Source organism: Heptranchias perlo, chromosome 27, assembly GCF_035084215.1.
Source record: "Heptranchias perlo isolate sHepPer1 chromosome 27, sHepPer1.hap1, whole genome shotgun sequence".
Taxonomy (NCBI): Eukaryota; Metazoa; Chordata; class Chondrichthyes; order Hexanchiformes; family Hexanchidae; genus Heptranchias; species Heptranchias perlo.
In genome coordinates this window covers 34,548,086-34,568,534 of record NC_090351.1, presented here as the reverse complement: position 1 = coordinate 34,568,534, position 20,449 = coordinate 34,548,086, and the positions used below count along the sequence as shown (strand labels likewise).

General features: G+C 45.1%; 1 protein-coding gene across 2 annotated transcripts in view; it reads left to right on the top strand.

Annotated features, from left to right (window-relative positions):
- Nucleotides 1-14,859, top strand: part of etnk2 (ethanolamine kinase 2) — a 62,161-nt gene extending 47,302 nt beyond the window's left edge. The window contains exons 6-8 of one of the 2 annotated variants that reach the window (XM_068007632.1): nt 57-217; nt 3,988-4,061; nt 4,639-5,131. In XM_068007632.1, coding sequence (XP_067863733.1) covers nt 57-217; nt 3,988-4,061; nt 4,639-4,711 — 308 coding nt within the window. In that variant the 3' untranslated portion in view covers nt 4,712-5,131. Of the gene's footprint in view, nt 1-56; nt 218-3,987; nt 4,062-4,638; nt 5,132-14,161 lie in introns of those variants that run through there. The other variant, XM_068007633.1, reaches the window with a different exon arrangement.
- Nucleotides 14,860-20,449: the final 5,590 nt, after the last annotated feature.

Sequence of the window (20,449 nt, the reverse complement as noted above, 5' to 3'; positions counted from 1 at the left end):
TTTAGGCTGCGTGTGTTGAGCATATATTTATGTTAAGCTGCCTCTTTCTGTGCTAGGAGTGAACGAGGTGGACTACAGCCTGTACCCAGACCAACCTTTACAGTTGCAATGGCTGAGAACCTATCTAGAGGCCTGTAAGCGATTTACCAAGAAGGGAGGCGAGGTAACCGACAATGAAGTGCACACGCTCTATGTCCAAGTCAACAAATTCTCTTTAGTAAGTACAGTATGTGAACCCAAATCAAGAACACTCGAGTCACAGCGACCCTATTCATCCCTCCCCCCAACCACTTGTAGACTTGTGGTGAAGCCTTCATCTGGTGTTATGTGAGAGGGTGTTCCACTAAATAATTAGAGCATTGTGCTCCCATGGTATTATCTCATTGTGGGGGGAGGGGGGCGGAAATGAGATATCTCTATTATTGCCTTCAGCGACAGAAGCCTGACCCTTTCTCTCGTGCTTCGTCCACTCTGCTTCTGGTTGGCCAGAAAGTTGCTCAACAGACGAAACTGTCCATCGGCCGAAGCCATTGTAAGAAAGATCTTGCATTTGAATGGAGCCTTTCATGTTCTCACAGCATCCCAGAGCACTTCAGATTCCAGTGAATTACTTTTGAAGTGTAGACAGACACTTGTTTGGAAGGCAAATGCAGCAGCCAGTTTGTTCACAGCAAGGTCTCACAAGTAGCAGGTGAATGGTGGTGTTGCTTGAGAGATTGCCAGGACACTCAAGGAACTAACCTGTTTTTCAAATATTGCCATGGGATCTTTTTCAGCCACCTGAGCAGGTAGATGAGGCTTCAGTTTAACATCTCATTCGAAAGGTAGCACTGCCAAAGATGCCGCACTCCCTCAGAACTGAAGTGTCATCCTAGATTACGCCCTCAAGTACCTGGAGCGAGGCTTGAACCCTTGACTTTCAGAGTCAGAGGCGAGAGTGCTACCACTGAGCCAAGCTGACTCTTTTTCCTCTGAGAAGGAAGTGTCGCAGTAAGCTCTTTCTGGGTGAGAATGGTCGGTGTCTCAGTGTCGGAGGCACAATTCAGTCCACCATTCATTGATTTCACTTGGCTGGGGTGGGTAGGAGGAGAGGGAGAATGTATTGACATTTTTTATTTGCTTTTGGGATGTGGGCGATTCATGAAGTAAAATAGCTCAAAGTATTTTAGAACTTGATCAGAATACACAGGCCTGTTCTTAACAGAGTGAGTGGTTTAGTATATTAAAAAGATACGGCCCTGCATCCTACAGATAAAATATTTTATGGATTTCTACTAAGTCGGCAGCCGAAGAATAAGGTTCTTCCTTCTCTGGGGCAGGAGTTGCAGCTCAAATCGCAAATCATGTGGACATTGAGGGCACGCGTCAGAGGGAAGTATGTCAGCCTTGGCTCAGTGGTGGCACTCTCACCTCTGAGGGAGTGCCGCACTGTCGGAAGTGCTGTCTTTCAGATGAGACATAAAAGATCCGATGGCATTATTCGAAGAAGAGCAGAGGAGTTCTCCCCGGTGTCCTGGCCAATATTTATCCCTCAACCTAGGTCACCAAAACAGGTGATCTGGTCATTATCACATTGCTGTTTGTGGGACCTTGCTTTGCGCAAATTGGCTGCTACATTTATCTACATTACAACTACTACTTTATCTACTACCACAACAGTGACTACACTTCAAACTCCATTGGCTGTAAAGCACTTTGGGACATCCTACGGTAGTGAAAGGCACTATATAAATTAAAATTATTTCTTTCTACATGGAAATGGTTATGGTGGAATTTTGAGTGTCAAGTTGAATAGATCGATACAAGGTTGCATATGAATCTTGCTCTGTTTTATGGAAAAACTATTTATTGAACAATCAGACATTTTGTTTTAGGAAAAACAAACTCTTGGATACAGTGCTTAGCAAAGAGAGGACAAAATGTATTATAATGTTACTTAAATTCTACAAAGTATCAAAAGCAGAATAATAGAAACCAATTGAGAGGGAGAAATATTTGTTTTTAATTAAAATGTTTGCTTTGAGATTTGGAGTGACTGAACTTGGCTCTGTGGTATCACTGTCACCCCTGAGTCAGAAGGTTATGTGATCGAGCCCAACTCCGAAACCTGAACACTTAATCTAGGCTGGCACTCCAGTGCAGTATGGAGGGAGTGCTGCATTGTTGGAGGTGCCGTCCTTCGCATGAGACGTTAAATCAAGGCCCCGTTTGCCTCTTTGGGTGGATGTTAAAAATGGCACTAGTTGAAGGCCGTCTTCTCTTACTGTGCGCAAAATGGCTGCCAGGTTTGCCAGTGCAACAGTCGCTGCACTTCAAAGTAATTCATCTTGTGTGAAGAACTTTGCGACATTTTTGAGAGATGTGACAATGCACTATATAAATATATATTAATAAATATTTAATGCAAGTCTTTTGTCTTGAGTAAAGCAACAATGAATGATGTTTACATACTGTTAAAGGTTCACCTCAAACATTTCAAAGTCATCACAAACATGTTGGGGCTTCATTCAGCATCTCCCTGTTTTTATTACCCTGCATCCACCCTTGTTTATTTTGTCTACATACTACAAGAAATCTTTAATTACTTAAATTACTTCACAGAAGTGGAATCAGACAGAAAATGGACACCAAGCCAAAGAAGGACATATTAGGAGGGGTGATTAAAAGCTTGCTCCAAGAGATGGGCTTTAAGGAGGAAGTGGATGGAGGGGGGGTGGGGGGGTGGTGGCTGGAGAGGCGGAGGACTTTCAGGATGGAATTCCAGAGCGTGAAGCCTGGATAGCAAATAGCACAGCCGCCAATGGTGGGGCAAAGCGAAGGGGGATGAGGACTTGAGAGTTTTGGAGGTTGGGAGGGGTGGCAGTGTTATAGGACTGGAGGAGGTTACAGAGATGGAGAGGGGCAAGGCCACAAAGCAACATTCTTTTTAAAAGAAACCTTTAATAATAATACTTGCTTGTCTGCATCCCCAGAACCTAATGTGACATGCATCCCATTTAGAAAATGATCTAAATTTGTCACTGAAATGGAATGCAGCTGTCCAAAGTACAACTGAAAGCTGAAGACTCATTGCAGGACTTTGTACTCGAAGGGATATTTACTACCTTGGACATGCTGTTCCAGCGACAGCTCAGTGTTACACACACGCAGCCTTTGTACTTGTCTCTCGTGAGCTCTCACTGATTGACCTTGTCCTGTTCGAACAGGACAAATGTATCATCAGACTGTAAGGGATCATCCCTCAAGTTCAGCTGACCCTGAGCAGTGTCTAGTCTGTAATGAAGGCAGGTCAAACAAGGGGGAGAGATGTCTGGGCCGAGTGAGGCCTGTTTCAAGAGGATTTACCAGGTTGCCTAATGGCTGTTTTGATGGAGCCTCGAGGTCTCAACAGATGACTTAAGTGTAGAGCGTTACCATCTAACCTAAAATTCAGTTCCACAAGTTCTTATTTCTGAGGTCAGGATACTCCCTCAGTACCTAATGTATTCAACTCTTCCTCGGGCAATTTTCATTGTCTCAACTCTTGATTCAGTCCAAGACCACGTCGCACTGAAAATGTAAAATAGCGATTTGCGGATCAGCTATTAGCTTACCGCAAACTTCATCTGGTCGCCTCATACCATTTTCAGTGCCAGTAACTCAGATTGCCTAATTAAATTGGTGAGTATGGGTTAGTAATGGTAAAGAAAGAATTAAAATGTCTACCCACGATAACTAGCTGCACCAAACATAGGGCAAAATCAGGGAGACACCGAACAGGAGTGCACTCGAGTACACCGTAACGCACATGGACTCACTGCAGTACACAGTAAGTGCACTTGACACAATACGATACAAGTGCCCCTCGTGTGGTAGGCCGTAACTGAACTCGGCTCGACACGACATGGCTCGCAAACCCCCTGGAACAAATGTAGGAGTCTGGTAATAACTTACGGGTTCATGATCGAGCTTTGAATTAAAATGGTCCTTTTGTAATTTTGCTTTCAGGCATCTCATTTCTTCTGGGGGTTCTGGGCGTTGATCCAAGCCAAGTATTCCACAATAGAGTTCGATTTCCTAGGGTAAGTACCCGGGATACAAATCATTTCCATCTACGGAAGCTTGCTGAACTCCCATCATGAGCAAGCCTCTCCTTCTTACCCCATCTTGGCTTTCATCCCACGCATTTAATCTCCCGAGTGAAAAAGACCTAAATAAATACTCTCTGATCCCCAAAAGGTAACGGTGCTAAATTCTAGAGTATTCCTCTAATCTTTACAATGGCCCAATCCAACCCCGGCCCCGGTGCCCTGCACAAATAACATAGCTCCCCAGCACTAGAGGACCATCTTGTTCGCTCGACTGTTTGATCATCACCGTCTATAGGTGACTTTCTAATGTCCAGTCCCATTCTCAAGTAGATATTTATCCAGCATATTTGAAAAATCCTCCCTTTTGGGAGATGCAGCATCTGGTAAATGAGAGGTGATTTACCCAGTGAGTTGTCTCAGTGACACTGATTTCATAAACCACTACATTACTCTTTCCAACACAACTCACCGGCTTCAGTTCTACCCTTGTATAACAAAAAAGCTCTCCCCCCCCCCCCCCCCCCCCCCATTCACATCTCTTAAGAACGTAATTCTTTTTGTCTTGCAGATATAGTGTCCTGAGGTTTAACCAGTATTTGAAGATGAAGCCCCAAGTCATTGCTCTCCAGGCACCAGCGTGATAGGGTGAATGACATTTCAACAACCATTACACAATCGCCCGTAAACCTTCAGTGGGTCCTTCCATCTCTCTCCCTCCCTTCCGTGGACAAACTCCCTTCCTCTTCAGCCACTTGTTGAATCTAATCCCACGATTTGAGAAGTAGACCGGACCCCAAACAAAATCGACACTCGCTCCTCTCCTCACTAAAGCCTTGAGCTTCACATTTTTGTTTTTAAGTTTTGAATCCATTTGTGCCCAGGGCTTGGACAAAAGGGCCCTTTGAACCTTTCCTTTTCCCTCCCCTCACAATTGATCAAAAAAATTCCAGATTCGAATCGCAAGCTCCGAATTTATTTTGCTCTTGATAGGGACCAAACTGAGGGAGCAACCAGGACAAGTGGCCGTGGGAAGGGGAAGGGGAGGGGGAGGGGGCGGGGGGGGGGGGGGGGGGGGGGGTCAGTTTTTTTTTAACACTTGCCTACCTTTTAGTTGCTAATTAATCATTTAGCTTCTTCCGCCAAGGTCACAGGGAGGCCTAGGCTGACATAAACATACCAGGTCAAAGGTTAGAACTTAACTTTGCCCAAAGTTGCTCAGAATTAATGATGTTTTGTCCCAGCCCTCCAAGCACGTGAACGGGGTCAGCAAGTCTGTGTTACAGTTTTATTAATAAACTACATGCATGACCACTAACAAGCTTGGGGTGAAAAGCTTCGAATGGGTAGGCCTCGGGTGTTGTTTCCAGCTCACGGGAAGTAGGAGGAGGGCTGGCCGGAAGTGACATATCACAACCAATCTAATAAAAAAACATAAAGTATGGAATGAGACAATTACATTTAGCCCATAGAATCTACTCCTTCCAAAGACCGTGCGCACAGTACTCTCTTGTGGCGTCTACCCAACTTATTCATGGCCATGAGGCTTTGCTCCAGCAAGCTCCACTTTGGTGAGGCCACTTGGCGACAGCATTAACCTTTTTGAGGTGTCCAGTAGCAAGTTCATGCTGGAACTAAAATTGTGAAAGTTTACTTGGAGAGTACTGTGTAACAAAGCAACATTAGATACCGTGCTCCTTCTCTTTAGCCTGTAATACTCAGAATATAACCCTGTCCAGCCTGCAACCCTGGTTTGAGTCCAGTCAGGGCAGAGAGGACTAGCTGAATACTTTTTGCAGAAGTTTTCATGCATCAGAAACGCACACACTAGTGGAAACTGAAAATGCGAATGAATTCATTATTTGGAAAAGGCAGTAGACCAGGGGGTAGTGACCAGGGAGAGGGACAAGGATAGCAGGGACCTACTGCTCCTGCTCCCTTGTCCAGATTGTCACCCCATCAGAATTAAACGAGTGGATCTCTTCAGCAGCGGGCGACTGTCTGAGCTCCAAAGCCTGCAAACTTGTTGTCACATCATCTCTCTTCTGCAAAAGCCCATTAGGTCAGAATTGGCAGTCACAGAGAAAAGACTCTTGTCCCCATTGTACGAGAGCGTGTACATTTGCTGCAACCTTTAGTCCCAGTGTTCGTGACAACTTTTTACCCTGCTGATATTTTGGGTTTTCTGACTACAGTGGTATTTCTGTAGTTCTTGGTCAGGTGACCTGTGACCCTGAACTGGATGGTCAAGAGAGAGGCCTGTGTGGCTGTTGGCTTGGCCGCGCTGGGCTGTTGGGCGGGGACGGCGAAGCAGTACTTTCTCAGCTTTTGGCGCTCAGCCAAGCAAACTGAATTCTTCCTGCTGCTGCCGCCCTGTTGTGCCAGAGGGCACGACTTTTCATTATGATACAGTGGAAAGCCTTTTCAAGCTCCTCCCAACCCCCCCCCCCCCCCCCCCCCGAAATTCCATTCCGTTTTGAGCCGCAATGATCTGAACGGAGTAGGGATTTGCCTCTCCCCTCTCTCCCACGCTTACAGCTGCTTGCAGTCAGCTCACGTGTCAACTGGTTTTATCTCCGATTACTCACCTGACACCAGAACTCAAATGCTTTCACGCTTGACTGCGTTTAGTCATGTATGCTGACCCATCTCCAACCTCCTGCTTCGTATTTTTTTTTTAAATCAACAAAGGCAGATTTTGTAGCAACATCTAAACAAGGGCTTGGGTACCTGGATGACAGTTCCATGCGTTGAAGTCTGTGCAGTGGGGAGAGCTGTGCCGAATCTACCCAGACTGGGAGGACGGGAAACTGGCCAATATTGTCTATTGCATCCAGGGTTGAATCGCCAGCCTGCCGCAGGACTTTTCAGGCGGGTAGATAGATCCACGTTCAGCCCACTGACTTCGACTCTCGGAGATGGAGGAGAATGAGGGCATTGCCCATCCGCCACTCCTCCGAGCTAGACAGAGTGGCGGAGGGCAGCTGAATGTCCCAACCACTGGGTAGTGTGAGGGGCTACATTTGTGTCGAAGGAGGAGCAAGAAGGGCAGGTGGGCCTGTCTGCATTTTAGCAATCAGGGTGGCTGTCTACTTGTTTTTCCACCCCTCTTTTTTCTGATACCCAACTTCACTCTGTCCACGATTTTAGTCCAACTGTTTGCTCCTTTGAGCTCCAAGGGCCCCGACGCAGAAACCTAACACTGAGATTTCTCTCGAATCAATTACTGTAACCCAAGTATACTGTACATTTTGTAATTATGGTGCTGCAACTTTTTTTTGTAGAAATGTCTGTTTATAAACAAGTGAACTGTGATATTTATCATTGTGTAACCTTTGTCCAGTTTTAAATGAGGGGAGTTGTTGTTTGATGCAGTATTTGTTTAACGAGCTGGACACTTGACGGCGACGAGCTATACCCAAGGTGGTCCCTCAAATTGATTCCGTTGAACAGAGTTTCCAGCCGCTGCTTTGTGGCTCGGAGATCCCCTTTTTACAGGAGTCCCACCTTCTGCCAAGCCCCACAACCAGACGGGGTCCAGGATAGGGGAGACATGGGGTGGGGTGGGGTGGGGTGGGGTCGGGGGGGGGAAATCCATGATTCCAGTTTTTGTGTTTTTGCTTTTGCCTCTGGTGGAAGTTCATCAAAACCTTTTAATAATCTCAAAAAACACATCCATCCACATCATAAGGTACACGTTAAACTGAGGAGAATTTAATTGCACTTGCACTTCCCGTGAATTCTAATGTTGCTGCAATCCAAGTCTAATAACCTAATCTTCTAATGTCCATGCCATTTGATTTGTTTGACTGACTAAATTTGTGCTATTGGTTGACCATAACAATTCATGTAGCCATGTGACATTGGACAAAAACTGACCACTCTCTGAAGTGCGAGATGACCTGGGATAAAACTGACAGCTGAGAGGACCGGAGACTGGATGGTTTCTCTACCTCTTGTGGAACTGTACAAACATTTTGATTGTACTGCTAATAACCTTGTAAATAAAATATAGTCTCTGGAAGACTTTCTGTGCACTCAGTTTGCCTGTTTTAGTTTTACTTTGAGTGAATTTATTTTGATGCACCTCACAGACTGACGTGTACAGAGTACTTCACACAACAACAGTCAAGTAGAAAACAAATAGAGTATTCCACACAATATGCAAGTAGAGAGCAGCTTATGCACTGACCAGTGTAGAGTACCTCATAATGACACATGTAGAGCACGTCACACAGTGGCACATGTACACAGCACTTCACACGCACCTAGGTAGAAAGTATCTCACGTAACGATGTGTACAGAGTGCGTGACGTAACGACACACAAACAGAAAGTATCTCTTACGCCAACAAATGTACAGAGTATCTCTGACCCACCTGCATGTAGAATCTCACAGTCATACAGTGCATCATCTGTAACTGGGCACCACATGTATCTGTAACTATTGATGGTGTATCTCACTCACAAGGTATTTAACCCTGAAACGTGGGGAATTGGCGGGGGGTGGGGGGTTCTTTCAACCTCACGGCCTGGGCAGTAACCTGTGTAATAGATTTGGAAGTGACGCCAAATGGTAATTAATAATTCGTTTATTGAAAGTCAAACCAAACGTGTAAAAACACACAACAAACTTAAAGCAGTAATATTATAGAGATTAAAACAATATTACCCCCGTTAATCTCTGGGCAGAGTTCGTAATTAAGTTGGCGATGTGATCACCTCGAGTTCCATGACAGCTTTGTGAACCTCGCCGATTCCTCGGCCCTGACCTCAGGAGGCGTTGGGTTTTTATAGCCCTCTCTGGCCAGATCCTCACACCACAAACAGAGTTGTTATTCACAAGGCCCTGATAGAAAAGCACGGTTATTTTTCACAGAACTCCAGGTGACCAGCTTGTTTAACGTTAATCATCCAGCTGTCTCACCATCGTTCTGTTCCTATCACTATCGTTGGACCATTGTTCGATTCCACGTTCTATGTGCTCCATCTTACATTATACTATACTCTATCCCACATACTGAGCTGTACCCCACATATTGCATCACTACCCATATACTGTACTGTATCATATACTGTAACCCATATACTGCACTGTATCCCATACACTACTATAACCCATATACTATATCCCATATACTGTACTTTAGCCCATATACTGTAGTATCATACTGCACTGTATCCCATATGTTATACAGTAACCCATATATTGTACTGTATCCCATACATTACTATAACCCATATACCATATCCCATATCCTGTATACTGTACTTTATCCCATATACTGTACTTTCTCCCACATTTATTACCCAAGTCCTGGCTTGATTTAAACATTTGCATCATGGGCCAGCTCTTTTTTTTCATGAAGCTACAGTCAAAAATGAGTTCATTTTTAAATTTATAAAGCTGTTTTAATTCTAACTTTCTTACAGTGGTCTATGCATTTTGATAATAAATATTAAATTTGTAAAGCTACACTTTGCAGACAGGATGACCTTATCGGCATGGGTTCAGCTTGTGGTCAGACTGCGGCGGGTGCCAGGTTTTGTATCCCAACTGGGACAAGAGATCGAATGTCCAGTCTGCTACCGCTCATGTTGCTCCGCTCCATAACATGGTGGGTAACAGGTTCACCATATCGCAGCTCGAACTATCGCCTTCACGATCTCACAAGTTGCATTTATATAGCACCTTTAACAGTAAAACGTCCCAAGGCGCTTCACATGAGCGATTTTCAAACAAATTTCACCCCCCCCCCGAGCCACATAAGGAAATATTAGGAAAGGTGACCAAAAGCTTGGTCAAAAAGATAGGTTTTAAGGAGTGTCTTACAGGAGGAGAGCGTGTTAGAGAGGCAGAGAGGTTTAGGGCGGGAATTCCAGAGCTCAGGACCTAGGCAGCTGAAGGCACAGCCGCCGATGGTGGAACAATTAAAATCGGGGATGCACAAGAGGCAAGAATTGGAGGAGCGCCGAGATCTCGGAGGGTTGTAGGACTGGAGGAGGTTACAGGGATAGGGAGGGAGGGCGAGGCCATGGAGGGATTTGAAAACAAGGATGAAAAATTTTAAATCGAGGCGTTCCCGGATTGGGAGCCATTGTCTGTCAGTGGGCCCATTTCAGGGGTGTTGACCTCATTCTGCTTGCAAATTTCACACCATCTGGCAAAATTGCTTTGCCGACTGGTGTGTTCATCACACTTTGGTTATAAAGGCCTGGTCAGCAGATTATATGGTTATGCTGCATCAGAATGCATGTTCACTGGATTGTGAATGATTTCGCAAACAAACTCCGAAAGTGGCAGTTTGACAAGTAAAATTCTAAAACTCGAAACGAGTCCAAAGTCTTGCACTCAAGTATCTTCAGATAACCTACGATACAAGCCCAGAACAAACACAACTCACAGGCGATCGCAATGGGAACAAGTGTAGAGCAGGAAAGAGTAAACATTGAAGGAATGAAAAGCTTTTTTGAGAGGCCTTTGACAGACAGGAGATAAGAAAGACAAAGTAGTTTATTCTACGTGAAAACTATTGTGAGGATCACAAGCTACCCGGGACCTACAAGGAAAGAATGACAATCTTTTGAAGAGACGCTATCCGATTCCGATTTGGAGGAGCCTTGAAGGAAAGCCAACGTCAATTAACTGAATCCGACAGAAATTCTAAGCCAGTGTACACGGTTCTTCTACTGGATGTTCACTCGGTGGCAGCGCACTTCGTTCTCATGAAACTTCAAAGTTCGAGGCTGTGGAGCTTTCAAACCAGGAAAATAGGACCGGGGGGGCACGAAATGTAAACCAATAGAAACTAAATTCAGAGGCAGATACCAGAAAGAAAGAACATGGTCCAAGGACAGGTGCAGAAAATAATCAATAAGGCTAATGGAATGCTGGCCTTTATATCTAGAGGACTAGAGTACAAGGGGGCAGATGTTATGCTGCAGCTATACAAAACCCTGGTTAGACCGCACCTGGAGCACTGCGAGCAGTTCTGGGCACTGCACCTTCGGAAGGACATATTGGCCTTGGAGGGAGTGCAGCGTAGGTTTACTAGAATGATACCCGGACTTCAAGTGTTAAGTTGCGAGGAGAGATTACACAAATTGGGGTTGTATTCTCTAGAGTTTCGAAGGTTAAGGGGTGATCTGATCAAAGTTTGTAAGCTATTAAGGGGAACAGATAGGGTGGATGGAGAGAAACTATTTCCGCTGGTTGGGGATTTTAGGAGTCGGGGGCACAGTCTAAAAATTAGAGCCAGACCTTTCATGAGCGAGATTAGAAAATATTTCTACACACAAAGGGTGGTCGAAGTTTGGAACTCTCTTCCGCAAACGGCAATTGATACTAGCTCAATTGCTAAATTTAAATGTGAGATAGATAGCTTTTTGGCAACCAAAGGTATTAAGGGATATGGGCCAAAGGCAGGTATATGGAGTTAGATCACAGATCAGCCATGATCTTATCAAATGGCGGAGCAGGCATGTTCTATAATCCTATGTTCCTATCACTGCTTTCCTGGGGTTTCTGCTGATTTTGCACTGGAGTTACAGCAGGAATCGGGCAGAACCCAAACCCCCCCCCCGCCCCCCCCCCTGCCCCTGAGGAATTTCAGCACCGACAAGTCCAGTGGACAAGGTAGAACCAGCATATGAATGATGGGCTCAATGGTGTCCTTCTGTGTTGTCATTTCTATCGTCTGAATTTCTTTGGAATAACGTTGAGCAGGCCAGCCGATACAAGAACATTTTTATTTGGATGTCAGCCGTGGCTCAGTGGTAGCACTCTGGCCTTTGAATCAGAAGGTTGTTGGTTCAAGCTCCATCCCGCAGATTTAAGTCCATAATCTAAGCTGATACTCCAGTGCAGTACTGAGGGAGTGCTGCACTGTCAGAGGTGCCGTTTTTTAGATGAAACATGAGAGCGGCACTATTGGGAGCCATGTTGCTAAAAAAAACAGATTATCTGATCATTATCTTATTGCTGTTTGTGGGACCTTGCTGTGAGCAAATTGGCTGCTGCGTTTCCCACATCACCACAGTGACTACACTTCAAAAATACTTCACTGGCTGTAAAGCGCTTTGGACCATCCTGAGGTCGTGAAAGGTGCCTTATAAATGCAAGTCTTTATTAGTGAAGCAGCTGGTTGCTAAGGTGGGAGAGTTAGGATACCAGAGAGATGAGCTCTGACTTTTACACAGAATGTACAGCACAGAAACAGGCCATTCGGCCCAACTGGTCCATACCGGTGTTTATGCTCCACACGAGCCTCCTCCCACCCCTCTTCATCTAAGCCTATCACCATAACCTTCTGTTCCTTTCTTCCTCCTTTTTATGAATCCCCCAGCCAACAAGCTTAGTTTATGAATGTTCTTATGCTCTGTATGGCTCAGTACAGCAGTGGGCAGTGCCTGTACATCATGGGCGGACCCAATGTGAAACTGTTTTATTTTAGTAAATGCTGTGGGAGAGCCCTGTCTGTAGCCTGGTCCCTGGGGTTCACTCTGTGCCAAATTATACAACAGGAGCCACTTCTTCCCTCACTCTACGGTCTCACTCTCTCACATGGAGGCTGCTCACTGTTCCCTTGTGCTCATTGGCTCCCTAGGCACTCAGTGGTTGCTGTGGTCACCAAAACAGGATGATATATTCTTTCACTATGGAGAGAAATGAAAAAAATTGATAATTAGTGATTCTACAAGTTGGGCGAGGCTCCCAGCGGGTAACATGGGCTCGTAAATTAACCCCCATTATATCTTTATCGTGTGATGAATACATACAAAATAAATGTGGACTTAATATATGTTAATAATTGCTGGTATCCTAACATCAGAAAGGTCACACACACAAATAAACACAAACACACTTGCACAAACACACATACGCACACACACACTTGCACAAATACACACACACAAATGCACAAACACACATGCACAAACACGTACACACATAAGCACACACACAAACACGCACACACACTTGTACAAACATACACACATGGACACAAACACTTGCACAAACATATATAAGCACATGCACAAACACACAGATGAACACGCGTGCACACATACATAAACTCACGTGTGTACACACATGTCTTGTGAGCAGGACAGTGAATGCCTCTTGATAGATTTTGTTTTTGAGACGAAGAATCCAATAGGCCATTCTTTTAATATGTGATCAAGGCGACCTTATTTCAGTAAGCATGATGCATTTCTTCAGCTGACTATTATTAAAGGCTGTATTCCTTTAATGGAGGGTTTGAGGAGATTCAACGACATAAATGCAAGCATTTTAAGTAGTTTTATTGTTGATATTTGCATTTTGCCAAACAGCACATGTTTATAAAGGGGGACAGGTACTGTATATACATGGATTTAACCTTTACTGTTCCACTGTGCTCTCAAATGACAAAATGTTACTTTTCCTATCATTAAGGTTCAAGTCTCGCTTGCTAACTGATGATCCCCCCTTCCCGTTTCCTCTCAGCGTCCCCTGAAGGCGTTGACTTTTACTAAGTGCTGACTGGTCCCCATCTCCCCCTGTACCTCACCCAAATGACCAATTGTCATGTGCGAGTCTAGGCAGTGAGTGCTGAGAGGCTCCTTGACCACAGGAGTGGGGGAGGAGAGGGGGTGGGGAGAGGGGGAATCACGGCCAGATGAATTCCTCACCTGATGCCCATACATCCTTTCCAGCAGAAGCCACTGGTCAGCAAGGAGGAGCAGGAACCTGGGCTGAATCCCCCTCACCCCACTGGTGTGTTGAGGCGAATCGTAGCAGCCCAAAGATCGGGTGAATTAGTACAGAGCTGAGACCGAGCTCATTGTTACAACAGGTGGCACTTTCACCCACTGTGCTGTCAGGAGAAGCTCGTTCCTTCTTTATTTTTGATTTTCCAAAATTTATACAGTCCCCACTGTGTAGAGCGAGCACACGTTGGTGGTAATGCGATTTGCCTGTTGTGAACCAAAATGCAAAGTGACCAACATTTTTTTTTAAAAACAGGAAATCTCCACTTAGCAACGGCCTCTCCCAATTGGGACGTTTTACTACATTAAAGGCGCTATATAAATGCACATTGTTGTTCGCAGTTATATCCAGAATCTCATCGCCAAGGTGCAAGATGCGAACAGCTGATTGAAGACCCGACTTTGCCTGAAATCAGCACAGCCTTTTAAATGGGTAATTGCAGGGTAAGGACTTATTGAACTGCCCGAAATAGTCGGCGTGTTTAACACATTACATACCACGCCTTCGTAATGGACACCTATGGTACTGGCAAACGATTAGTGCTATTTGCTCGATATAGGCGGTTGCCTGTTGGCAGTGTAAAAGAAAGACTTGCATTTATATCATGCCTTTTACGACCTCAGGACTTCCCAAAGCACTTGGCAGCCAATTAAGTACTTTTGAAGTGTAGTCACTGTTGTAATGTATGGAAACATGTCAATCAGACTGCTTAGCTGGAGAACACCACTGCTGTTCTTCGAAATAATGCCACGGAGATCTTTTACAGCCACCTGAGAGGGGGCTGGCGGGGCCTCGGTTTAACGTCTCATCCGAAAGACGGCACCTCCAACAGTGCAGCACTCCCTCAGCACTGCACTGGAGCGTCAGCTGGGATTATGGGCTCAAGTCTCTTGGAGTGGGACATGAAGCCACAACTTTCTGACTCAGAGGAAAGAGTGCTACCCACTGAGCCAGGGCAGACGCCGTGAGGGAAAGTGATGGGGAATGTATATCTAAAGTAAAATACATTTTTGAGGCGATCTCTGTTCATTTTGTTCAATCTTTGAGGTATCTCAGAGCATTCCGTTCATGCTTCAAGCTGTTGCAGACACCACAAGATGATGATAATACAACAGGAGCAAATAAGGTCAAATGAAGTTATTATTAAAAAAACACACTCCCAAACAACACATGACTCGACTGTTTCCCCCCCGAAGGGTTCAAGGTCTTGCTTGTTTAAATACTGCAACAGCGTGAGCTCGTGTGGCATTGCCCTACAATGACTGGTTTATATTCCAAAAATAATCTGTGATACGAAAAGACAGTATTAATATTTTATTTTGAAGCTTTAATTACAGCGTGAAACCTTCCGAGATAATAATCACTGGACTCCAAATGTTTCAGACTAATGAGTAGGAATCATTTCTGGTGCACTGCTCTTAAAGGAAATAAAGGAATTCGATTTATAAAGCACCTTTCACAACTTCGGGACATCCCACAGCCAATCCACGTACTTACTTTTGAGGCGCAATCTGTTTCGCGAAACTTGGCCGTCAGGCTGCTTAGTTATTGAATTGTCAATCGAAATCAGTAGAAAGGCACAATGGGAGCATCCCATACGATTGGGCAATGACATCCAGGTCTGTGATAGTCAGGAAATGTTAATACTGACACAGTGTGAGCCGGCTCCAGTCACAGTATCTCTTTACCCCATCAATCAATTAGCAGATCGAAGATTTGGACCTGACCCTGTTCTCATCCGGTGATCTTGAGAGAATAAAACAGCATTTATTTCAACACTAGCTGGTTCATAGAGCTGGTTCAGCTATTCCCGACAGGTGGAATTAAAGAGTAAAGGAAGAAAATGGCAATACCACAAACTTGAAACATCTTTGTGGGATCTTGCTGAGCGCAAATCGGCTGCCACATTGGTCGACATAACAACAGTGACTACCCTTCAAAAGTAATTCATTGGTTGTGATGCACCTTGGGACATCCTGCTATAAAAATACAAGTTCATGATTTTCCCATTCCAATCACCAGCTGCGAGAACCCAGATTTCCCACAAGCATTCCTCTCAGGTGAGGCTCCCCACCAGCAGCCAGACTTGTAAAATTAATCCCTAAAAGTTACCGTGTACATCAGGCAAGTCAGTTAATGGTAAGCCACCATGGACTAACTGGGGACAGCCTCATTATACGTAGGAGAGATGCATTCGGTTTACGCCATTGCCGACCCATCCTGACCCAAACAAGGGTTTCGAACTTATAACTAGTTGCTTGAGCCTATCACAAATCCAGACTGTTACAATGTGCATATTGGACTTATATTTAAATTATTTACTCCACTGGGGGGAGCACCTAGTAAAGATAATATGGTAACTTTTAAACTATAATAGAGATAATATGGTACCATTTATTGAAAGTGTCTGATAGATACAACCCTACTTTTGACCAACACTGAGATAACTGGCTGCCAGTGAGCTGCATTTACAGGTTGTCTTGTAATTGACTACACTACCCACCAGAGGTCAGCATTGCCTCAGTCAGCTCTGCACCCAGCATTGGAAAGAAAAGGGACTTTTTTCTGAACTCTATTCTGGAATTAACGGGGGTTAAATTGGTTAATCCCCGAATCCGGGCGTGGGCATCGCAGGGCGCGATTAACCTGCATCCGGTGGATCCTATGCGGGCAGCACATGAGATTTGTGCTGCCTGGTCATTTACCTGACTGTCGCGCAGCGGCCAGGCCTTTCTGCATTGTTCTCACTTCTCACCAGCAGGGGGGCCCAGATATCGCGCGAGTTGCTCGCACCTCTTACGAGGTGCAGGCTGCCTTTATGTGCAAAATATAAGATACGGGTCCAGACGGAGTCTGAATGGAGATCAGACATCGCACTTGTAAAACACAGATGCAGGTCCTATTCCTTTGTTCTCAAACTGTTGAGTTATGTTAAAACATTGAATAATGGTTGTGCACCACTAAATCCCACATCCTCCAATCTGCACAGCAGACCTCACCAATCTGCCGATCTGAGTTGGTACCAGGCCTGCGGGAGTGCATGCACCAAGGTTCTCTGTTGATGCACTAGAGGCCTTAGTGCAAGAGGTGGACAGAAGGAGGGACATCCTATATCCGCAGGGGTGCACGAGGCCCCTCCAGACATATGCTCAAAAGCCATTGGGAGGTAGTAGGGGACAATGTCAATGCTGGGCACACAGCACCACGAACATGGATGCAGTGCAGAAAGAAGTTCAATGCTTTGACACGAGTGGTCAAGGTGAGTGAGGTCAACTGTCAAGTGGCGTCTCCTTCCGACTGCACCACTGGCCGCATCCACTGCTCCGCACACTACACCCCCCATCACCCACATACCAACAAACTCTTTCCATCATTACTCAACTCTTCCAATCAGATGCTTCCTCTCACCCTCACACATTACCACTGTTGCAAGCCGCTCACCCACAGCTCACAGGTCACACAAGCTGGCAGCTAATTAACCATGACGGGCACATCACCCAAACATCCTGCAGGACACTCACCGACACACGTCCCGCTTTCTTGCAGGAGAAGGTGGCGCGTGACAGGAGGCAGCGAGTGGCGGTGGCATTTAGCCCCTCGAGCCTGTTCCGCCATTCAGTGAGATCATGGGATCTTCTGTGACCTATCTCCATATCCCTTAATACCTTTGGTTAACAAAAATCTATCAATCTCAGATTTAAAATTAACAATTGAGCTAGAATCAACTGCCGTTTGCTGAAGAGAATTCCAAACTTCTCCCACCCTTTGCCCGAAAAAGCATTTCCTAACTTCACTCCTGTCTCTAAATGTTAGGCTATGTCCCCTAGTCCTAGTATTCAAGTATAGGAGACCTCCAAAAACAGGTACAAATGCATCAGCAGCCAGGAGCAATAATACAGCAACTAACCTGTAAATCCTGCATGGTCCCTTTAAATAGCACTGGCGGGGAGTCGTCCAGGCCGTCTACGACTCGTTCAGCAGGTCGTGGTTAAGACAATGCGTTGGCCGGTGCGTTGAGTGCCAAAATGATATTGATTCCTTTAAATCAGCGTTGCACACTGATCTAACGTATATTCTCCTTACTTTACACGCTGCTGGCGTTCATTATCTGCGCAAACCCCCTCACCAAGATGGCGTCCGGCACATGCCTCGCTAGAAGCGTGCACGTGCCCTTCCGGACGCCAATTTGGAACTTCAGGAGGCCGCACAGCGCCTTCACAACGAATTTCTAGCCCAACATGTCACACTCAGGAGTTCCTATCCAAGGTTCTCCAAACGGTGAGCTCCCCGTCTAAAGTCTCCACAGCGAGTGGCATAGGGGAACTGCCACACCACACCATTGGCAGAGGATTAGAAACAGTCAATGATGTGAGAAGACGACTCTCACATTGAAGGTAGGTTGCCAACTCTGGTCAGATGTATTCCTAGAGGGTTCATCACATGAATTCCCGCCCCCACCATTGGTCATTGGTCGCCCGACACATCCATCCTCGAGATGCCCTGGCTTCCCACAGTCAATTAGTTAGCAAACAGACTCTACATCACCCGATTGGATAATTCTTGATTAATTGGGATGTTTTACTACGTTAAAGGCACTATACAAATGCATATTGTTGTGAGCAGTTATATGCAGAATCTCATCGCCAAGGTGCGAGATGTGAACAACTGATTGAAACTGCTTGAAAACCCGACTTTGCCTGAAATCAACACAGCCTTTTAAATGGGTAATTACAGGGTAAGGACGTATTGAACTGCCCGAAATAGTCGGCGTGTTTAATACATTACAAACAGTGCCTTCGTCATGGACACCTATGGTACAGACTGGGCCTCGGTTTAACGTCTCATCCGAAAGACGGCACCTCCGACAGTGCAGCACTCCCTCAGCACTGCACTGGAGCGTCAGCTGGGATTATGGGCTCAAGTCTCTTGGAGTGGGACATGAAGCCACAACTTTCTGACTCAGAGGAAAGAGTGCTACCCACTGAGCCTGGGCAGACGCCGTGAGGGAAAGTGATGGGGAATGTATATCTAAAGCAAAATACATTTTTGAGGCAATCTCTGTCCATTTTGTTCATTCTTTGAGGTATCTCAGAGCATTCCGTTCATGCTTCAAGCTGTTGCAGACACCACAAGATGATGATAATACAACAGGAGCAAATAAGGTCAAATGAAGTTATTATTAAAAAAACACATTCCCAAACAACACATGACTCGACTGTTTCCCCCCCGAAGGGTTCAAGGTCTTGCTTGTTTAAATACTGCTACAGCGTGAGCTCGTGTGGCATTGCCCTACAATGACTGGTTTATATTCCAAAAATAATCTGTGATACGAAAAGACAGTATTAATATTTTATTTTGAAGCTTTAATTACAGCGTGAAACCTTCCGAGATAATAATCACTGGACTCCAAATGTTTCAGACTAATGAGTAGGAATCATTTCTGGTGCACTGCTCTTAAAGGAAATAAAGGAATTCGATTTATAAAGCACCTTTCACAACTTCGGGACATCCCACAGCCAATCCACGTACTTACTTTTGAGGCGCAATCTGTTTCGCGAAACTTGGCCGTCAGGCTGCTTAGTTATTGAATTGTCAATCGAAATCAGTAGAAAGGCACAATGGGAGCATCCCATACGATTGGGCAATGACATCCAGGTCTGTGATAGTCAGGAAATGTTAATACTGACACAGTGTGAGCTGGCTCCAGTCACAGTATCTCTTTACCCCATCAATCAATTAGCAGATCGAAGATTTGGACCTGACCCTGTTCTCATCCGGTGATCTTGAGAGAATAAAACAGCATTTATTTCAACACTAGCTGGTTCATAGAGCTGGTTCAGCTATTCCCGACAGGTGGAATTAAAGAGTAAAGGAAGAAAATGGCAATACCACAAACTTGAAATATCTTTGTGGGATCTTGCTGAGCGCAAATCGGCTGCCACGTTGGTCGACATAACAACAGTGACTACCCTTCAAAAGTAATTCATTGGTTGTGATGCACCTTGGGACATCCTGCTATAAAAATACAAGTTCATGATTTTCCCATTCCAATCACCAGCTGCGAGAACCCAGATTTCCCACAAGCACTCCTCTCAGGTGAGGTTCTCCACCAGCAGCCAGACTTGTAAAATTAATCCCTAAAAGTCACTGTTTACATCAGGCAAGTCATTTAATGGTAAGCCACCATGGACTAACTGGGGACAGCCTCATTATACGTAGGAGAGATGCATTCGGTTTACGCCATTGCCGACCCATCCTGACCCAAACAAGGGTTTAGAACTTATAACTAATTTGCTCAGTAAAAAAATCCAGACTGTTACAATGTGCATATTGGACTTATTTTTAAAATTATTTACTCTACTCATTTTAATTCTGAAATTAGTAAGCAGCACTTTGGAAAACTAGGGGAGCATCTAGTAAAGATAATATGGTAACTTTTAAACTAACCATATAACGTGGTACCATTTATTGAAAGTGTCTGATAGATACAACCCTACTTTTGACAACACTGAGATAACTGGCTGCCAGTGAGCTGCATTTACAGGTTGTCTTGTAATTGACTACACTACCCACCAGAGGTCAGCATTGCCTCAGTCCCTCAGTCAGCTCTGCACCCAGCATTGGAAAGA